The 20511-nt window shown below is 41.9% G+C and overlaps 1 protein-coding gene across 4 annotated transcripts; it reads left to right on the top strand.

The window, feature by feature from the left end:
* Positions 1–4157: 4157 nt before the first annotated feature.
* PABPC1 (poly(A) binding protein cytoplasmic 1) lies at positions 4158–20078 on the top strand. 4 transcript variants are annotated; one of them, XM_042923388.1, is made up of 16 exons: positions 4159–4680; positions 4794–5022; positions 8089–8282; positions 8483–8598; positions 10730–10869; positions 12433–12527; positions 12843–12980; positions 13180–13275; positions 15428–15700; positions 15910–16000; positions 16619–16729; positions 16812–16966; positions 17501–17585; positions 18040–18170; positions 18718–18811; positions 19624–20078. In XM_042923388.1, exons 2-15 carry the CDS (start codon positions 4830–4832, stop codon positions 18808–18810), a joined length of 1911 nt encoding a protein of 636 aa, XP_042779322.1. In that variant the 5' UTR covers positions 4159–4680; positions 4794–4829; the 3' UTR covers position 18811; positions 19624–20078. The 4 variants fall into 4 exon arrangements, with proteins under 4 accessions (XP_042779324.1, XP_042779322.1, XP_042779323.1 ...); XM_042923389.1 differs by having other exon boundaries at positions 4159–4685; XM_042923390.1 differs by having other exon boundaries at positions 4158–5022; positions 10730–10860.
* Positions 20079–20511: the final 433 nt, after the last annotated feature.

Here is a 20511-nt window from a genome sequence, read left to right as displayed (position 1 = left end):
AAGAAATGATGGGAGAGAAAAAAGAGGAGTGAATCAAAAAGTCGAAGGGAATTGACAAATATTCTGTTTTCTGCCTTTTATTCGTAGCCTTGACTTCCTCTAACAGAAGTGATCGTACTGTGAAAAGTCAGTCATACTGTATAATGTCCTCAGCTTTGGAGGTCCAGAAAGTTCTTTCCCCCAGCAGTCATTGTCCCTGCTCGCTTGACTCTGGATACTCAAAGTCTACTACCTTTAAGCTCAGCCAGTATGTTAGGAAATACTCCCTTCAGCAGCCTACGGAGTTTGAAAGTGGTACAGCAGGCCAAAAGATCTGGAGTTGAACAAGCCCTAGGTGCCCATCCCATGTGGACTTCAGGTTGAGATCTCCCTATTCACCCCTATGTGCTCCGTCCACAAGCCCATCTGGCCTGGTCCCTGAAGTTAGGATACAAAAAAAAAAGTCACCTCCAACGTGCCTGGCTTCATGCTCCCCGGTAGGAATATAGATAAATAGGACATCGGCTGTCTTTTAGACCTTACAACTTATTTTGGAGTTTACCACTATCTGGGGAGATAGCTCATAAATAGACTCTCTTAATATAACAGGGTAAATGTAGTGGCAGAGAGGTGGTCAGGCTGAAGCCCAAAGGAAGGGTACCCAGCCCAATCTCGTGGTCAGGGAAGGGTGATGAGATGAGGGATAGTCTGAGAGCTGGACAGAACCAGGAGAGTTGTAGCTCAGAAGCCAAGAGAGTAGGTTTCAAAAAAGAGAAGGAGCAAAACAGGGTCAGATCCTACAAATGTCGAGCAAATGGACCTCAAGAGAATCCACTGGATTTGTCAAAGAGAGGAGGGATCATTGGCAGGGCAGATTGAGTGAGTGTGGACATGGAGGTGAGAGACATATCCTAGTTGGTTGAGGAATTAAGGAGAAACAAGACGTGGAAATAAGAAGCTTGGCGTCTTAGAGAGGAATATGTCATTAAGGGAAAGTTTGATCAAAAAAATTTTTTAATGTTTATTTTTGAGAGAGAGAGAGAGAGAGAGAGAGAGAGAGAGATGGAGCATGAGTGGGGGAGGGGCAGAGAGAGAGGGAGACACAGAATGTGAAGCAGGCTCCAGGCTCAGAGCTGTCAGCACAGAGCCTGACGCGGGGGGCTGGAACTCACAGACCCCGAGATCATGACCTGAGCCGAAGTTGGATGCTCACCAACTGAGCCACCCAGGTGCCCCTAGTTTGAGTTTTTGATCAGAAAGACGGGTTTCTAATCTGAGAGAGAGGAGCTCGTTGGAAATAAAGAGAAATAGGCGATCGGTGGATCAATGGAACAGGTTCTTGGTTCCAATTCCAGATCCCACTCCTGTTTCCTCTTGAAATAGGATCTGACTCCCTCTCTCGATTCTAGTGGTTCCCTCCCCTCAGGGGTGGACTTTGCTTGTAATCTCCCTTGCAAACACTCAACTCTACCTCCCTAAAATAGGACGACATCCACTGGTTGTCACGAACGACAGTTGCACAGAAGTCCTGATTGACCAGCTTCCTTCCCAAAGTGCTTATTAATCCACAAAGAGTTGATATATTTTTCCAGTGATTACAATACTTTCGTCTACCATGTAGGGCATCCATTTCCTGTGTCAAGGTGCCCTGGAGGCTCAACTGTTAATTGGACTTATCAATTAATAAGTTGCTTATTCAAAATGGCTTTGTAACAGAGAAGTCTTTTGGGAGTTATTTATTTTAAGAGAGAGCGCAGGCGAGGAGCAGAGAGGGAGGAGCAGGGTGAAGGGGGAGAGAGGATCCCAAGCAGGTTCCATGCTATCAGTGCAGAGCCCATGATGGGGCTCACTCTCACAAACCACAAGATCATGACCTGAGCCAAAATCAAGAGTCGGACGCTCACCCACTTAACCAATTTAGCCACCCAAGGGCCCATCTTGTGAGATTTAATCCAGGTTCTAGTGAAACCTGAGCGTGAGCTCTTTCCAATGACTGAAGTACAAACTTCACCCTTGTCAAACTCTTGCTCTCTGAAAAAATTTTCTAGACTCTAAGGAGACCTTTTTTTTCATCCTTGTTATTTACAATCATCTTTTAGTCGAGGTCCACCAAGCTGTACCCTCATCTTCCTTTACCAGAAATATATGTAAAAGCCCCCAGATAATCTGAATAATTGTATATGGTTTTGGGTAGGTTTAATTCTTGCTGTAGACCAATTTCCAAGTTTTTGGAGGTGACCTCCCTTCACCCTCCTTTATTGAGGACAACTCTTCTTTTATCCCTGTTTTCTATTATCTGTTTTAGTAATTTAATAGAAATATTAAAATGAAGTTATGTTTTCTTTCAAAGTACAATAATGGAATTTCCACTCTCATTTAAGAAAAACAAATTTAGAATCTAATAGAAAATTGTCACAGGCAGACAAAATGCTGGGATTGGATGTTTATTGTACTGATTTTAACACTGATATTTACAATTACTGAAGAGCTCTTCATAAGCTTCTTGAGGACAGGAATTTGTCTTTATCTGTCATGTATCTTCCTTATTTACAGATACAGTACTCTCCACTCAGTAGGCGTTCAATAAATATATTGATGGATTGATTTAACCAGAGTTCTAATAGATTGAATGGTAATAGACGTGTCTCCCTAATGCACAATCCAAAGTTTTGCTCTTTTGCCTAATAAGGCACATGAGGCAGCGTGTTTTTCAAACATATTATCTTCTTCCTACCAAGATAGGGGCAAAATACCACTCATGCGGGATTCTGCTGGTTTAAATTTTAATTGAATGAAAATAAAGCACCCAGTCCACACCTGGCAATGTATCTGGCATGCATTAGAGTTTATTGAATTAAAGAATAAATTGGGCAATCATTTAACATGAGATTGTTCCCTTAACAGTAAAATAAAATTATTACTACGTGCTCCACCACCCACACAAGATTGCTGTAGGGAACAAATGATAGGATGTTTATGCAAGTGCTTTAAAAACTGTAAAGTACGTTACTACTTTAAAGTGGGAATTTGAATGTTGACCTAATGTCATTCCTATAAACTGGTATTTTTTTATGGCCATCAATTTATTAAATTTGGCATTTCTATTAAAGTCCAAAACTAATGTATAAAATTGTTTTAAACATTTGCAATACTGCATTGAAACGATTCCTAATGTTGCCTGCTTGAGGGTCTGTGCTATGTACGAATGTGAGACTCCTACTGTACGGAAAAACATTAATTTTTCTTGAGTCCTGTATTCTACCCCAAAGAAATTTCAACTAGAAATAGCACGAATCAATGATTCCAACCCAGCAACTCAAGTTAATAGTGATCACGATTCTTTAAAAAGGGAAGCGGACAAAGACACCGAAACAGTTTTCCCAGATTAAAGCCACTTTGACTAACGGCAGCGTCCGGTGGCGACCGAGGTGAGTCCAGGACTCGGAAACCAGGGGACGAGAAGCCCAAAGACCCCTCCCCTCCCCTCCCCCCCCCCCCCCCCCCCCCCCCCCCCCCCCGCCTCTACTGGAAGCACCGCGGGGCGGCGACCGGGATCCAGCGCCAGGACGGTTGGGGGTCCCCGAGCGGGCGGCCAGGACCCGCGGCCAGTTGGGAGTCAGCGAGCGCCTCGGCCGTTGGGGACTCCAGCTCCCAGCAGGCACCGCTTCCGCGGCCGACGCGCGTGGCGGCGCTGCCCGCTGGGACTCGTAGTGCGGTCCGGGTAGGAGAAAGGGGAGCCAGCCCCGGCTCCTTTCACGCACGTTTCAGAAACTGGGTCTGGAAGGGGCCACGCCGGCCCACCTGCGTCCGGCTTTCCTCCGCCGCGGGGGCGAGCGGAACAGGGCGGGCCACGGCGGGAAAGGCCCTGACGGCCGTGCACGTGGGGGGTGGTTAGCGCCTAGGAACCCGGAAGCCCCGCGCACCGCCCACCGCCGCAGTGACGGGTTAACGCTTCTCCGGGGTGGAGGTGGGGGCGGGTGTGTGGAAAGAGAGGCCGTCCCAACCCGACTCCTCTGAGAGCCGCTCGCGAGCCAGCCCTCCCCTCCCCCGCGAACCCTACGCAGCACAGGCCCCGCCCCTCGGCCGCGGCGCGTGCGCAGAAGCCCCGCCCCTCCGCCCCAGCCCCACCCCCACACCCGCAGCAGCCGTCGCCGCCACCTCTCCCTTCCTCTCTGCTCTTTCCTCCTCCTGTTTTCTTTTCCCTCCTCCCCCTCGCCTCCTTTTCTCCTCCTCCTCCGGCGCTGACGCTCGCGTAGGGCCCTGGCGTCAGACGCGCGGGGGCGGGGCGAGTGCGGCGGGGGGTATAAGTAGAGGGTGCAGGAGGCGGTGCTTCCCCTTCTCCCCGGCGGTTAGTGCTGAGAGTGCGGAGTGTGTGCTCCGGGCTCGGAACACACATTTATTATTAAAAAAACCCAAAAAAAATCTAAAAAAATCTTTTAAAAAACCCAAAAAAAATTAACAAAAAATCCGCGTCTCCCCCGCCGGAGACTTTTATTTTTTTTTCTTCCTCTTTTATAAAATAACCCGGTGAAGCAGCCGAGACCGACCCGCCCGCCCGCCCGCGGCCCCGCAGCAGCTCCAAGAAGGAACCAAGAGACCGAGGCCTTCCCGCTGCCTGGACCCGACACCGCCACCCTCGCTCCTCAGCCGGCAGCCAGCAGCCAGCAGCCAGCGGCAGCCGATCGACCCCGTTCTGCGGCCGTTGAGTAGTTTTCGATTCCGGTTGATTTTTGTCCCTCTGCGCTTGCCCCCGCTCCCCTCCCCCCGGCTCCGGCCCCCGGCCCCAGCACTCGCTCTCCTCCTCTCACGGAAAGGTCGCGGCCTGTGGCCCTGCGGGCAGCCGTGCCGAGATGAACCCCAGCGCCCCCAGCTACCCCATGGCCTCGCTCTACGTGGGGGACCTACACCCCGACGTGACCGAGGCGATGCTCTACGAGAAGTTCAGCCCGGCCGGGCCCATCCTCTCCATCCGGGTCTGCAGGGACATGATCACCCGCCGCTCCTTGGGCTACGCGTATGTGAACTTCCAGCAGCCGGCGGACGGTGAGAGCCGGGCCCGGCGGGCGGGCGGGCGGCCATGAGGCGCAGGCGGCGGCGGGCTGGCTAGGCCGACGGGCCCGGGGGAGGGGGGCGGGAGGGCATGTCAGCCCCCCACGGCCGGCGGGGAGAGGCTCGGGCGCCGGGACCCCCGCTCCCGGTGCCCGCGGGGACCCGCGCTGCCGGCAGCCGCACGCCTGGCCACTTCCTCCTTTGCGACCATTTTCTCGGCCTCAGCCGCTCTCAAACTTTAGGGTGATGACGCGCCGGGAGGTTGGGTGAGATTGGGTTCTTCCACCGCGCTCCCGCCAGTAGCTGCGGGATTCTGGGGCGTCGGGAGTCGAGTCCCCTTCTCCGGTAATAGGTGAAGGCGCTCCCACCACCCGGGCTCTTGCCGGCGCCCCAGGACCCGCAGGAAGTGCGATTCGGTGCTCGAAAAATACCACGTGTTGAACCCTGTAACCTCACAGGCCCGAGGCCTGTTTCTGCTACTGGCCCAATCGCCTGGGGGAGCCACAGGGCCTTAGAATAAAGTTAATTTGGTGATGTGGTGGTCCTTGGGTTTCTGAATCCGTTCTTAATCACTTGTCAGTGACCGGTGGCTCTAGAGATGTAAATTACCAGATGAGACACGCGTTTGGGGGTTTCCCCGAGTTCAAGCATTTCTCACTCTAATACGAACAGCAGAATGGTAGAAGCAGAGGTTGCGGAGTATGGCCTTTTTGAAATCAACTGCTCAAGCAGTGTGGGTCATTTTGAATGTTTTATCCAAATTAGTTTCATAATAGTAATTTGTTCAGAATGTTTTTTCCTTCCTGTGCTTTTGAGAGGTTTTCCTTAAAACGTATTCACCAGTTTTGGCTGTGAACTGTTTACTTACAAGTGTAGTGTGGACTGGACCATTATACTTAGTAGCATTCAGGTAGTAAAGGTTTGTTTTTTAAAGTGGTCCAGAATATCCATACATTATGGGAAATTGCACAAAATAACAGATGAGAATAAGATTGAAATTCATGGAGAGAAATGTGGCTAACCTTGTATTTTTATTTTGAAGTTAAACCATTCACAAAAACAATTTGGCAAACCGATAAGATAATGTGGCGTGGTGATGAGTTACCAGGATTTTCTTTCGTATCTGGATGTATGACTTCTAAAAGTTGACTTCTAAAAGTCAGCTTCAGTTGACTTTATGGCCCAATTTGTTTTTTTTCCCCAAGCTGCTTGGATACATGTTAAGTAATACAAATTACAGGGAGTTGGCTTCTAAATTTTTATTTTATTCACTCAGAACTGAAGTTACTTAACGATCAGCTGTTTACCAAGTGAAGGTAATAGCGAGATTTGAGGTAGGCATATTATGGAGTGACCCAGAGCCAGAAGTTGTAAAACTGCACTGCAGCTTTCCTGCCCTTTGGCTCTGTAAGCAGGAGCTCCAAATACCCCTCCATAACAATTCTTCCCAACCCTGGACAAGGTTTGCCACTGAATGAAAGATAAAAATTAGGGGAAAGAACTTTGGGGCAGGTAATCACAATTTAGAGTCGATAGAGAAAACTTGAACAAACCCTAAAGACCATAAAATGTGAGTTTTGGAAATGGCTGTTACTCGGTCTCAGTTTAACAATTTTAAAACAAAAAGACCCACTTTTTAGAATTTCTTGTGATTTGAAAAGTTGAACTTCAGGTTACCATGGTTACAGTACACTGCCTGTATTCTCAGTCTATTCCATAGACCAGTATCGTAACTGCTCAAAAGAAAATAGCATTTTTTTCATCTTCCATTTATTTGGTTTCAGTACAAATTACCGTCTTTCTAGTTATTCCAGTGGTTTTCTCTTTCTTTTCCTATTTACTGCAACACTGATGAACTTGTAGAATAGCTTCCAAAAGTGACCAGTTTCCAATTTAACAGGAAGAGGTGACTCATTCGAAAGACGCTCAAGCAAAGTCAGCTAAAAAACTAGGGGAGCTGAGTAGGTGTGGTCAATTGATAATGAGCTGACAGCTGATTGTCACTATCTTCTAGAAACTGGAGCTTTCATTTATAAAAAGAAGTGGCCGGAAAATTTGTCCTCTCAATAATTTTACAGTTACATTGGCATGGAATTTGTAGAAACTGGTGTTTCAGGACTTCAGATGGACTATGTTTTTTCCTTTAGGACTAATTTTTTTTTTTTTTTACTTAGAATACATTTTTCCATGGAAAGTCTCGATAAGTGCTTCATGGTAGAGGTGGACATAATTCAGTCCTTCAAAGACCCTGAGATCGTAGGGTAGATTTTGAAATATTCTAGCACTATCTAGGAATAATGGATTAAATGATTAGTAAATAAATCGGTGACTAAAGAAAGAATTGGTTTTATGTGTCAAAGTGTTAGTGAATTGTGAATATTGTAGACCTGGTATTTCAAAAATTCTGTATTCAGTATAGAGCTAAGTATGCCCAACATCGGATTAGTTTTTGAAAGATGGATTCAAATCTGGATCTGAATGGATGTAGCTTTTTTTTTTTAATATGGCAATAGGAGGTTGGGCCGTGATTTCCTGAAATCACACCTACCCCCCCCCCCATCCAGGAATTTTTTTTTTTTTTTTTTTTTGATGGACTAATTTTTATATAATATTGGCTGTGGTAAGCAATGAAAAGATTGATTTTGACAATAAGGGAAGGCATTGAAATGCTTGAAAATCTAGAAACTGTTGAGTCTGGATAATTTATAATTGCCTAATATCTTTTATATTGCTTATTAAGTAGATTGTATGCGGAGGTATCCTGGTTTTATATTGAGTAGGAACAAAAAGGTGATTTTAAATTATGGCAGTTAAAAATTGTTTCAGAAATACCGTATTAGTGATAGGTCATCTATTAACATGGGAGATGGGAAATTTCCGATAATTCTTTTTTTTGCCTTATACAATTTAAATCTAGACCAGGGTGAGGTGTAAGGTCCAGCCATCCTGAAGTTTAAAGAAGTAGAGGCACTGCCCCCCCCCCCACAATGATTTATATAATTTTTAGTAGCCTGAAAATGTTTCGAAGTAATATTCACTCTGAACATGTCTTTCCTGCAGCGGAGCGTGCTTTGGACACCATGAATTTTGATGTTATAAAGGGCAAGCCAGTACGCATCATGTGGTCTCAGCGTGATCCATCACTTCGCAAAAGTGGAGTGGGCAACATATTCATTAAAAATTTGGACAAATCCATTGATAATAAAGCACTGTATGATACATTTTCTGCTTTTGGTAACATCCTTTCATGTAAGGTAAGCCAAACTGACAGGTAAACATTTACAGTGTTTTAGCTTCTTGTAGTTTATTCCTTAAAAGAGCAACCATACTACATAGGTAGCTTTATTTCCCAAATAACCCAGGCTGGGAGGCTGACAAGTTCTCTCTGAACACTGGGGAAAAAAATGCTAAATCAATAGCAAGTAATGAAAAATTGGTATCCGTTTTTCCCTAGGTGGTTTGTGATGAAAATGGTTCCAAAGGTTATGGATTTGTACATTTTGAGACACAGGAAGCAGCTGAAAGAGCTATTGAAAAAATGAATGGGATGCTTCTAAATGATCGCAAAGTGTAAGTATAAATAGTTAATCATATTTCAAATCCGTTTTTAATAGTTCAATTCATCTTACAAGTTAGTATATTTGTGTTCTTAAAGAGCTAGAGCTGGAGTGAAAGTTAATAAACCACATCTTGGTAGGTTTTGTAATTGTCTTTTTTGATTTGTTGTAACATACAAATAACGGTGAATAAATGTGATTGGTCAGCATTCAAGCCAAAAAGAAAATGAAGATAGGTATACTGAGATAAGAAACTTTTTCAAAATAAGTGCATAGTTAAAAAACTAGGAATCCAAATAGAAACTTAATCATAATTCCTGAGGTGATCATTGACCCATTTTACATTTGAGGAAACTGAGGCTGAAATAATTTGCCTGTGTTAACCTGCTGGTTTGACAGATGAGCTGGGATACAAACCCAGTGGTCTAAATTCAGAGCTTAAGTTGGCTCTTTACTTGGCCTTACTACTACAATTTATTGATGAAGTTTAAAGGTTTGGGTTTTGGGGGGCTTTTTGGTTTGTTTTTTTAACCTTGTGACCCCCCACCCCCACCCATTTAAAGGTAAAGTGGAATTAAACCAGAAATCTTCATAACTAATCATTCCTGAAAATAAACTTGTTTATTTAAAAAGTTGCTAACTTTTTATACAATGGCACTGATAAAACCTCTGAGACTATTTTTGCTGCAGGTTAAAATTGCAGATTTTGTGAGCCCAAAGAAATTACATCTTAAATTTTTTATCCTCAACGCCAGTCAATTATGTTTAATTATCCAGGCAAATTCAACTGTAAGGCCATACTGTAAATGATCTGAGTTCATGTTGCTGTGTAAACTGCAGTGATAGCATGCATATTGGGTCTGGTTGTTCTTAGAACACCTTAAACTGCATCACTCTTAAAATGTGGTCACCTCGTCAAGTGGTATGGTCAGTCTGTACATGAAGGGATCATGCACGTGATGCACATGGTGTTACCTATTTGAATTTTGTGTCCCTGCATGATTAAGGAAAGACTTTGTAAGGTGTAAAGAACCCATGTAAGTCTAAGAAACCAGCAGTTGCTCGATATGAACAATTTACAAAGGCTAAGTCTTAGAAGTAGCGCATCATTATTTATTTTTGAATAAGAACATCTTTAAATGAGAGAAATATTTAGCATCATTAGTATTAGAAGATAAAAATCTTACAGTTTGTCTGTCCACATGCTTGGGTGGGAAGAAGAATGTCCAGCATCGGTGGGGGTCTAGATTACATAATTTATTGCTCTTTTGAGTGTGAAGTAATCCTTTTGGAAAACCGTTTGTATATGTAAACTTAAGGTCACTTATAGGCTTTTTGAACTACTGCGATTGCTGCAAATCTATCCTAAGAAATAACAGAAAGGCTCATTAAGTTCCAGCATTATTTACAAAAGCAGAAAGTTGTGATGTCCGCAGTGGAGTATTACGCTCCTGTTGGGAGTGTTTGTAAAACTGATAGCATGGAGAAGCACTGCCGAATGAGTGGGGTGGGGAAGGTTAAGGAACAAAGTCACAGGTATGTCCATTAAAACAAAAGGACTTAGGGACTAAGTCAGTCATGATTTGGGTGGTATTAATGGGAGATGGCTTTTTACTTTGGTGTCTATTACAATATTCTTTAAGGACATGCCCTACTTTTAGGGAAAACTAAAATTTTAAGACATTTAGTCGATCATGCTGCAAAGAAAATTTGCGAAGGTGTTAGGTGTTAAGAGTACAAAATTCAGAAGTATAAATTTTCCATTTTAGGAGATTACAAAAAACGCGCAGGGGCCACTTGGAAATAGCATTGACGAAAGGTTTTAGGGCTTTTCCTTGGTGTGGTGCATGTGTTACCCCCCACTCCTTTATATTGCTAGGCATGATCTCCTTAACCCTGGGTTAGCTAGAAGGAAGGGAGAGGAGTGTGTGTGAAGAAAAATGCTTCCTTTTTTATTGTAGTTAAGAGGTTTGTTCTTTTATGCTTCCATTTTTTTTCACTTAAGGCACTTCTTGTTTTATCGTGTGCTCTTTATTAGAGATTCTGAAATTATCAGTAACAATTACAAAATCAACCATCAGGCTTAATTAATCTGAACTTAATAAAATAGAACCTAATTTTATAGTCCTTACATATTTTATTAGATTTGTTGGACGATTTAAGTCTCGTAAAGAACGAGAAGCAGAACTCGGAGCTAGGGCAAAAGAGTTCACCAATGTTTACATCAAGAATTTTGGAGAAGATATGGATGATGAGCGCCTTAAGGATCTCTTTGGCAAGTTTGGTAATGTGTCTGAATTAAATTTTTACACTCAAAGTTCTGAGTAATTGCTCAACATTAGTTTTGGCTAATACTTTATACTAAAGTAAATGAAATGAAACTTAATATGGTACTTAAAAATAACTGTCATTATGTGGATCAAACTACTGATAGTCCCTTATACTACAAAGTAGTATATAAATAAAGGTTAATAGTGTTGTTATTAGCGCAGTAAGGTGTGACTGCATAATTGGAACAGAGTTTAAAAGGTTATGCTACAGTAAGAAGTTGTGCTGGATTTATGCACGTACAGATCCCATCTCATCAGAGGCATGCACACGACACAGCCAACTTAGGTCAGAATGCAGTCCTTAGTTAGGGGACAGGAAAGCTGGCCAGCTTTAGGGTATTTGGCCAGTCTTAAAAGCCTCGTGTTTGAGCAATTTGAAACCATGACATTCAAAGACAAAGCCAGAGATCCTGATTTTCCCGTGATAGCTCCTTGGGATGGCCTTCTGAATCCATGGGATCTTAAACTGTTTGTTCCTCGCATTTCAAAATTAACTTCATTAAATTTTAAGTCAGCGAAGTGTAACCAGCCTCACTTTAGATAGTTGTGTGACCGATCAGAGGATGGACTTTAAATTGAATGCTTTTGCAGGTGATTTGCTTTTCCTTATCATTTGTTGAACTTATTAAATAGGTGGCTTTTTTTTTTGAGCACCTCAAATGATACAGAATTAGGAAATGTAATTTTTTATTGCCGATCTAGCATGCCACATTGAACCCACTGCTCCTTTGAGCAAAAAACTTGTCCTTTTGCACAAAGGTAAATTGTGTCTTGCATCTTTAAATTCTCTTTAGTGAATGGTTTTGTATGTTTCATCTGTCGTTTTTAATTAGAAGCTGTTTCTTAAGTTGGATATTATTAACCAGTTATGCCAAATTAATGTGAGGTGACCACCAATACGTAAATTTGTCAAATAATTTTCTTGGCTATTTCTCAAAGCAGAGATTGGAAGTACAGCATTAGGACCAGAGGTACCTTAAAGGAAACAATCTACCTGTGCCCGTAGCTGTTCCATATTCTCTGTAATCAGATGAGATTTTAAACCTTTTTTTGGCCCCATCTCCCAGGCTGAGATAACACCCACCTCAGTTAAGTGTCTTTCACTTGGGCGGACGGGGGCCATGTGTCATCAAAAACGTGCCACCTTCTCCCAAGTGATTTCTGTCTTTCCAAAGGTTCCTGTATTCCCTCCACTCCCAGTTGAAAGTCAAGTGGGCCAAGGGTTGAGAAAAACCAATTGTTGGCTTAAAAAAAAAAAAACAAAAACAAATCTGTTTTGAACAAAATAAAATCTCTCTCATTTACAATTGCCTAAAACATAACCTCCTTAAATGGAAGGAGGAATGAGTGTTTCAGGGAATAGAGTACTTAGCTTTTTAGTACAAATAAAAGGTCTTTGAAGAGACTTTTTTTTTTTTTTTAATTTTTATTTTTTTCATGGCTTTGTTTTTGTGTGTTGAAATTTGAAATGTATAAATGTGTGAAATACCTTTGAATCATCTAAAAACTTTTTTTAGGACCTGCCTTAAGTGTGAAAGTAATGACTGATGAAAGTGGAAAATCCAAAGGTTTTGGATTTGTAAGCTTCGAAAGGCATGAAGATGCACAGAAAGTAAGACTCAAATAATACTAACTAACGACAGTGTGGGTTTCCCGTATTTTGTAGTAAGAAGGGAGATGACACATTTCCTTGCTCTGCTGCTGAAATTTACATGCGTTCTGGTGGCTATTTTACATGTATTGTTTTCAGTTACTTGGATTTGATTAGTTTTGAGGGTATAAATTGGGAACTGATATTTCCCCAAACAAAACTTAGTTTTTGTGACAGATCCACCTTTAGCTTTCATAACCTAACATTTTCCGTATTGTTAAAGAACTTCTTTCTCCGTTGCAAGTTAGTAATTAAAGTTTTTGTGATTTCTGTAAGGCTGTGGATGAGATGAACGGGAAGGAGCTCAATGGAAAACAAATTTACGTTGGTCGAGCTCAGAAAAAAGTGGAACGGCAGACGGAACTTAAGCGCAAATTTGAACAGATGAAGCAAGATAGGATCACCAGATACCAGGTTCATTTTTAATTGACAAGCAAAATAAGACAGGGATGAGCAAACCTAGTTTACGTTCATGTCAGTTACTGCCAGGTAACTGGAGGGTTTGAGAGGGGGGAAGGGAGAAGAAACATGGGGTAAAATACTAGGAAGTGTGCTTCAGTACCACTGTGGTTTTCTTTTTTCTTTTCCTTCAGTTCTCTTTTCTTTTTTTTAGGGTGTTAACCTTTATGTGAAAAATCTTGATGATGGTATTGATGATGAACGTCTCCGCAAAGAGTTTTCTCCTTTTGGTACAATCACTAGTGCAAAGGTAAAGCATAGGGATACTTTTTTACCATTTAGGGAAAATCCATGCATGTGGATATGTATATATAAATTTCACATTAATACACCTACTGGAATTTTTGTCTTACTTTGTAAACGAATAGTCAAATAGGGGGTTTTTTTATTCCAAAAAAAAAAAACCAGGCTTTCATTTTTCTGGAAATCAGGTTTGTCTCATTGCTTCAAAAATATATTCAAATTTGAAGTAGATGTAGCCTTGATGGTTTATTTTTTGCAGGTGGTGAGTCCTGAATGCTTCCTGGGGAAGGCTACATTTGTTGACCATAGTTCATGATTGATCCTCACATAATTAATACACGTAGTTCTATATACTCTGTTCAACTCGTTATTTTCCTGGTTAAAGAAGGCAGTTTAGGGGCACCGGGACCTTTGTGGCTCAGTCGGTTAAGCGCCTGACTCTTGATTTCTGCTCGGGTTGAGCCCCCTCACCATGCTCCACACTGACAGCACGGAGCCTGCCTAGGACTCTCTCTCCCTTCCTCTGCACACATGCCTTCTCAGTCTCTATCTTTTTAAAAGCAATTTATTAGGAAACTATAATTGTTACGGGGAAATATGTATTCATTAACGTTTCATTCTGGGGAGTCCAGTTTCAAGCCCCCAAGCAGTAAAGATTGATGTACTTGAACTCAGAAATTAAGAATTACAGCAATATGTAATATGTGGTTTTAATCTAAATTCTGGGATTTTAAGAACCTCTGCTCCAGGTGTTTTTTTTCTGATGTCAGTGATCCAAGGATTCCTCTGTGTGTAAAGTTCTGTGCATCTGTATTTTGGGATGTAGGAGGAGTGTCAAAAACTTAGATTGGTTGTCTTTTGATTTAGAGAGAATTTTATGTCAGCTCTTTGTTTTATAGTGCAAATATTCTCTCCAGTCTTTCACTTACTTAGGACTTTGGGTTCTTTTGTCATCTTGTTTTCCCTATAGTTTACATTTTATGTTCAGAATCTGGCAATTTGATTTTTCAGTGTGACGTGAATTAAGAGTTGTGACTTAATTCTTATTTCTCTCAACGTACCATGTATTGAATAACGCAAGGTCCGTTTTTTCATTATTTTAAAATGTTAACCTTGACACACTAAATTCCCATAATTGCATGGGTAGGTTTCAGGATCTTGTTTTAGGTAGAATTGACATATATTAAGTACACAACATAATGACGATGTTTGTGTATGTTGTGAAACGGTCATAATAAATCTAGTTAATATTTGTCACTATACATAGTTCTTTTTCCTCTCGTGATGAGAACTTTTGAGATCTACTCTCAGGAACTTTCAAATGTGTAACATAGAACTATTGACTGTAGTCCCCCATGCTGTACATTAATTGTATCCCCAGGACTTATTTTATAGCTGGGAGTTCATACTTTTTAAAACCTCTTCGTTTCATTTCCTCTACCCCCACCTCTCTGCTTCTAGCAACCATGAGCTCAGTTTTTTTGTTTGCTTGTTTCTTGGTGTTTTGCTTTTATTCCCCTTACGTGTGAGATCCTTGGACTGTGTTCCTACGCTACCCCATGCTGCTCAATGTAGTTGTAGAACGTGTTTATTGCTGGGCTAAGGAGGAGTTCTTTGCGTCTCCTCGTTGCTCCTTTAAATGATCTTTGCAGTGTTTGGAAGCTTCCTTCTAGCCAATATTTATGGCCCTTTTGGTCTTGAATATGAAATTTTTATTTGCAATTGTGAATTGGGGCTATTTCTAAGATTCAGCTGCTTCTCCACCCCACCCAAAGAATAGTAAAGCATGTTGTCCACTTGAATTGCTGAGTCAAGTGTTAATGATGCTAGAGTTAAATTTAGCAGGCCCTGAATGTATTACTCAGATATTTAAACCTTAATATTTAAGGTCTAATACTTAATTGACTATCTAAAATCCTACCACATTTGCTGGCCTACCTCCACCTCTTTACTTCCTGTTTTGTTTGGCTGAGGTGTACCACGGGTGTAGCTTGCCCTGAATATTTAGGTATTAAGGAAACATTGTAGAAAACAATGAAAGCATTAACAGTGTTTACTTGAGTCAGTAGCTGTAATTGACAAGTTAGTAATGCTTTTTTCTTAGCCTCCTGTTCTATCCTTGAATTAACTTTTTCTTAAATCTTTTTGTCTTCTAATAGGTCATGATGGAGGGTGGTCGCAGCAAAGGGTTTGGTTTTGTATGTTTCTCCTCCCCAGAAGAAGCCACAAAAGCAGTTACAGAAATGAATGGTAGAATTGTGGCCACCAAGCCATTGTATGTAGCTTTAGCTCAGCGCAAAGAAGAGCGCCAGGCTCACCTCACTAACCAGTATATGCAGAGAATGGCAAGTGTCCGAGCTGTGCCCAACCCTGTAATCAACCCCTACCAGCCAGCACCTCCTTCAGGTTACTTCATGGCAGCTATCCCACAGGTAAGTTTCAGAAGAGAACAAAAACCTAATGCAGGTTTTCATATTTGGTCACGTTTAGTGTCTTTGCCCTAAATAAAGGCATGTGAATTACGATTACGTTTGGAAAAAAAACGCTTAGAGCGTAAGGACTTGCTGTTTATTATAGAATGTCGAGCTCGCTGCGTCCCTTGCTTGCTTCTTTACCGGACGCGTGTGTTTGCTTTCTGCAGACTCAGAACCGTGCTGCGTACTACCCTCCTAGCCAGATTGCTCAACTCAGACCAAGTCCTCGCTGGACTGCTCAGGGTGCCAGACCTCATCGTAAGCCTTTTCCTTTTAAGTATGGTTGTGAATTGTTTGGACTAAAAATGTGAGACAAATAAGCTGTTCTGTTTCAATGGTATATTGACTTTTTTTATAATTTAGGGTTATGGGTATTCGTTTTGGGGATCCTAGCGCTTTTTGTTTCTTGTTTTTTTAAGCGAAATCCTAAAATGCCTCCCCCTTCCTGTCTTACGGAGGCAGTAAATTCTGTGCTGATTTGATTTTCCTTTATGACAAGTTTGGGAATGGATCCAACTCTTAATTTCACATTTGGTTAGGCAGTAATTTTAAAAGACCTTGTTCCAATGTGCGAGGATCAGCGTCCTGGCATTTTGAGCCTTGCCCTGTGGACCAGGGCTGCATCGCAGGAGCACTTGGAACCAGGTTTGTGTATCACGTTCAGGTAGTAGTAAGTACTTATTCTTCCATGAATGAATTTTTTTATGGACTCATTCTCCGGGCAAGTGGCAGGTGAGAGACTATGCTTTAAAACATGGTAGTTCTATTTAGTCATTTTTATCTTTTGGTTCAAACCTCAACTCTAAAACGTGAGTTTTTTAATGCTTTCGGTGAGTTTTTTCCCCAGTTAACGTGTGTCTGTATCTTCGAATGCAGCATTCCAAAATATGCCCGGTGCTATCCGCCCAGCCGCTCCTAGACCACCATTTAGTACTATGAGACCAGCTTCTTCACAGGTTCCACGAGTCATGTCCACACAGCGTGTTGGTAAGTCGGAACACTTCCCGTAAAAATGGATTTCCGCTTTGAAAGCACGGTCAAAGTGCAGACCCGCATGTTCATTTTTTAGCTAACACGTCAACACAGACGATGGGTCCACGTCCTGCAGCTGCTGCCGCTGCAGCCACTCCTGCGGTCCGCACCGTTCCACAGTATAAGTACGCCGCCGGGGTCCGCAATCCGCAGCAGCATCTGAATGCACAGCCGCAAGTTACCATGCAGCAGGTGGGTCTTCGAGTTCTTCCCGAGAGGACGGGCCTTGGTTGCAGTTAAAGAAATAGGACAGCTGGATCATGAGAGCTTGAGGTGTCCAGAATGTCTTGTTAATTGGTGTCCCGTTAATTGGCCGTGTGAAAAAACGTCTTATTTGCCCTATACTGTGGGAGTTAGACAAGCATTCAGCATCCCTTATCCTGACCCACTTGTGTGGTTTGAGAGCTTTGTTAGGCATGGTCCTAAGGGAGAAAAGGCGAAATAAAGATTGGTCTGTGAGATTTGGCTCACCCCCTTTTTTCGACCCTGAGACAAAAATTGTCAACTGTCATTGAATGTAATAGAAACAGAGCTCAAAAGAATGTTCCAGGTAGAGAAGGAAGTATCCTGTGTGGTTATAATACTTGGGCTGTATTGCTGATTCACTCAGCCTCTCCTATTCATGTTTAAAATGCAGTCTTCATCATTTTGGGATTTTCTGGTGATCAGTGTTTTTATGTGCCATCACTTCTGTACTTTAAATTCGGAATTTTCCTGTTTTTCTAGCCTGCTGTCCATGTACAAGGTCAGGAGCCTTTGACTGCTTCCATGTTGGCATCTGCCCCTCCTCAAGAGCAAAAGCAAATGTTGGGTAAGTGCCTTTGTCCCACTTAGTCAGTGACAGAAAGTCTGGCTAGAAAAGAGGAGGGAGATACTCAGAGACCTGCTTTGCACCTAAAAATGGCAGTGAAGGTGGTGGGATTGGTTTGACTTGGTGTGTCTACCAAACTTCTTGATAGCTTTCCAGGCTTTTAATGAAGTATTTGCTTTTGATGAATAGGATAATAGGGTATTATTACTTGCCATGGATCCCATGACATTTTTGGGACAGGGAATTTGAACTAAATGGAAAAAAAACTGAGCACACATTTAACAACTTAATTGCCTGGGGGTAGAGCTTGATCTGTTTGATAACAGTATCAAAATGGTGGGTTTGGGGTTAGCATTTATTTGCTGTATCCAGAAGTAAGGTTCTTCAACCCAGTTTTAATATTGGCAGATGGCTTTATTCTTCTGATGAAAGGAATTTATGTTTTTGTTCCTAGGTGAGCGGCTCTTTCCTCTAATTCAAGCCATGCACCCTACTCTTGCTGGTAAAATCACTGGCATGTTGTTGGAGATTGATAATTCAGAACTTCTTCATATGCTTGAGTCTCCAGAGTCTCTCCGTTCTAAAGTAATTTAAATTCATCATTTATCTAGCAGCTTCTTATACAGTGTATTCCAGGGCTTTTTATAGCAACTTGAACATTAATAATAAGTGCTTTATACAAGCCATGCACAGTTCTAAGTTTTATTACAAATGTAAATCCTGATAACCACCTGTGGTTCCGTTATCCCCATTTTTACTGTACGTGGGGAAACAGTTTGGAAATTTCGCCCTTTGTTCACACAGCTAGTCCATGGCAGAGCTTGGTTTCACGTCCAGCATCCATGCTCTCTTGGCTGTGCTGTTTTCTTAGTGAAGAAAGACACGTTTGCCAATGTTTCTCAACTTTGGGGGAGTTTTGGTGAGGAGAGCATGAGAAGCGCAAGAGGGTTCATGATTCCAGGACGGTGGTGGATTGTAACCCCAAAGGATATGGACACGGTTGAGATGTGTTCTGGAAAGCAGTTCCTTCCACTTTCCTCTGAGGAAGAGTTTGGTTTGCCTTTGGACGTTTACGTGTTGTGAATTGGAACTTCTTCCAGTGACTCCTTCACAGAGCCAATTTGTTCTTTAGGTTGACGAAGCTGTAGCCGTACTACAAGCCCACCAAGCGAAAGAGGCTGCCCAGAAAGCAGTTAACAGTGCCACTGGTGTTCCAACTGTTTAAAGTGAGCATTACTCCCTGGGGAGTTTCATACGGATTTCCTTACCTCTTACCAGTTTGAGTAGGTTTTGAAACGTCGCAAAAATTTATTTTTACCAGTAATCCACACCTATTGCTGACTTTTTAAAGAGATGTAGAAATAGAAACTAAAGGAGATTTTAGGTTACTTGTTAGCCTGGTATTGACTTGAATTTTTTCAAACACTGTCAGACAGTGTGTATTTGAATTACTGACTGAATGGGCTGGGCTTTCTGTGTACTTACCCGCAGAGGACTTTTCATAGCTTACACCTTTTCTTGAGTTGCAGCAAGGACAGTTGCCCCCGGCCTCTACTAGTGCCCTTCTTTACTTTAAGAAACAGGGTGGTGTAGCTGTGTGGCCCAGACCGGAGATTGACGGACGTTTTCCTGTAAAGGACCAGAAAGGAGATATTTTAGGCCTCGTGGGCCATGTTGTCTGTTGCAGTTACTCTGTTAGGGTGTTAATGTGAAAGAGCTCGTAGACCTGATGTAAACAGATAGTTGCAGCTGTGTTCCAACAAGACTTTACAGAAACAGGCTGCACACTGAAGTTGGCCGTGGGCTTTCAATTTGCTGTTTAGTGGTTATCTTCTTTTGTTGCTGGTATTTGCCATTAGCATGCTGTGTACTTTAAATTTGCACAGCGCTACATTTGCATACTGGAATAGAATCGCAATAACTAGCAGCTATTATCACTTTATGTAAGGATTGTTTACTTTTATTTTAGCAACTGGAATCATTAAATACTAGCTTGGCAAGTCTGATGATCATAATTTTTTTTTCCCTGCATTCACAGATTGATCAGGGACCACGAAAAGAAACTCGTGCTTCACCGAAGAAAAATATCTAAACATCGAAAAACTTAAACATTATGGAAAAAAAACATTGCAAAATAGAAAATAAATAAAAAAAGGAAAGGAAACTTTGAACCTTATGTACCGAGCAAATGCCAGGTCTAGCAAACATAATGCTAGTCCTAGATTACTTATTGATTTAAAAACAACAACAAAAAAAAAAACCACAAAAAAATAGTAAAATATAAAAACAAATTAATGTTTTATAGACCCTGGGAAAAAGAATTTTCAGCAAAGTACAAAAATTTAAAGCATTCCTTTCTTTAATTTTGTAATTCTTTACTGTGGAATAGCTCAGAATGTCACTTCTGTTTTAAATAACAGAATTGATAACTGAGCAAGGAAACGTAATTTGGATTATAAAATTCTTGCTTTAATAAAAATTCCTTAAACAGTGCACAGTGGTGTTACGCTATTTTATTTCTTTGTAATTGGCTTGCGCAAATAGGTGATAAGCTGGAATTGGCAGAAGAACCTCTTCCGTGAAAAAGGTGCTGTTCAGTTCAAGGGTTATCCTAGTTTTACGAGAAAGAGCCAGAAGAATATCCCTAATGTGTTTTTACATTTCCATGTGAATTCTGGAGCCAACGTATGTCTGTCATTAAATGACGAACATTTTTTGAGATGATGCCAGTTTATGACTATTAAAGTGTCTAAGCTGGAAAGATAATTAGCTTAAACGCTCATTTATATGGTGTAAAACAGCAACGGCAGTGACAAAGTGAGGGTAACTTTTAAGCCTTAATCTCAAAAAGATCTTAAGTTGCTGATTGTGACTTCATGCCTTAGACTCTTGTCACCTAAAGTACTTGTGGAAAATCAGTATTTGG

Source organism: Panthera leo, chromosome F2, assembly GCF_018350215.1.
Source record: "Panthera leo isolate Ple1 chromosome F2, P.leo_Ple1_pat1.1, whole genome shotgun sequence".
Lineage (NCBI taxonomy): Eukaryota > Metazoa > Chordata > Mammalia > Carnivora > Felidae > Panthera > Panthera leo.
The sequence above is the reverse complement of the archived record's forward strand: the minus strand, read 5'-3'. Positions and strand labels throughout refer to the sequence as shown.

What these genes read in the sequence shown, in the direction of transcription:
- PABPC1 (XM_042923388.1), top strand. Translation starts at nt 4,830, where the DNA reads ATGAACCCCAGCGCCCCCAGCTACCCCATGGCCTCGCTCTACGTGGGG. An exon ending in TCAGGGTGCCAGACCTCATC is followed by an intron (nt 16,001 to 16,618) that starts GTAAGCCTTTTC and finishes CTTCGAATGCAG; the next exon opens with CATTCCAAAATATGCCCGGT. An exon ending in CAGAGTCTCTCCGTTCTAAA is followed by an intron (nt 18,171 to 18,717) that starts GTAATTTAAATT and finishes TTTGTTCTTTAG; the next exon opens with GTTGACGAAGCTGTAGCCGT.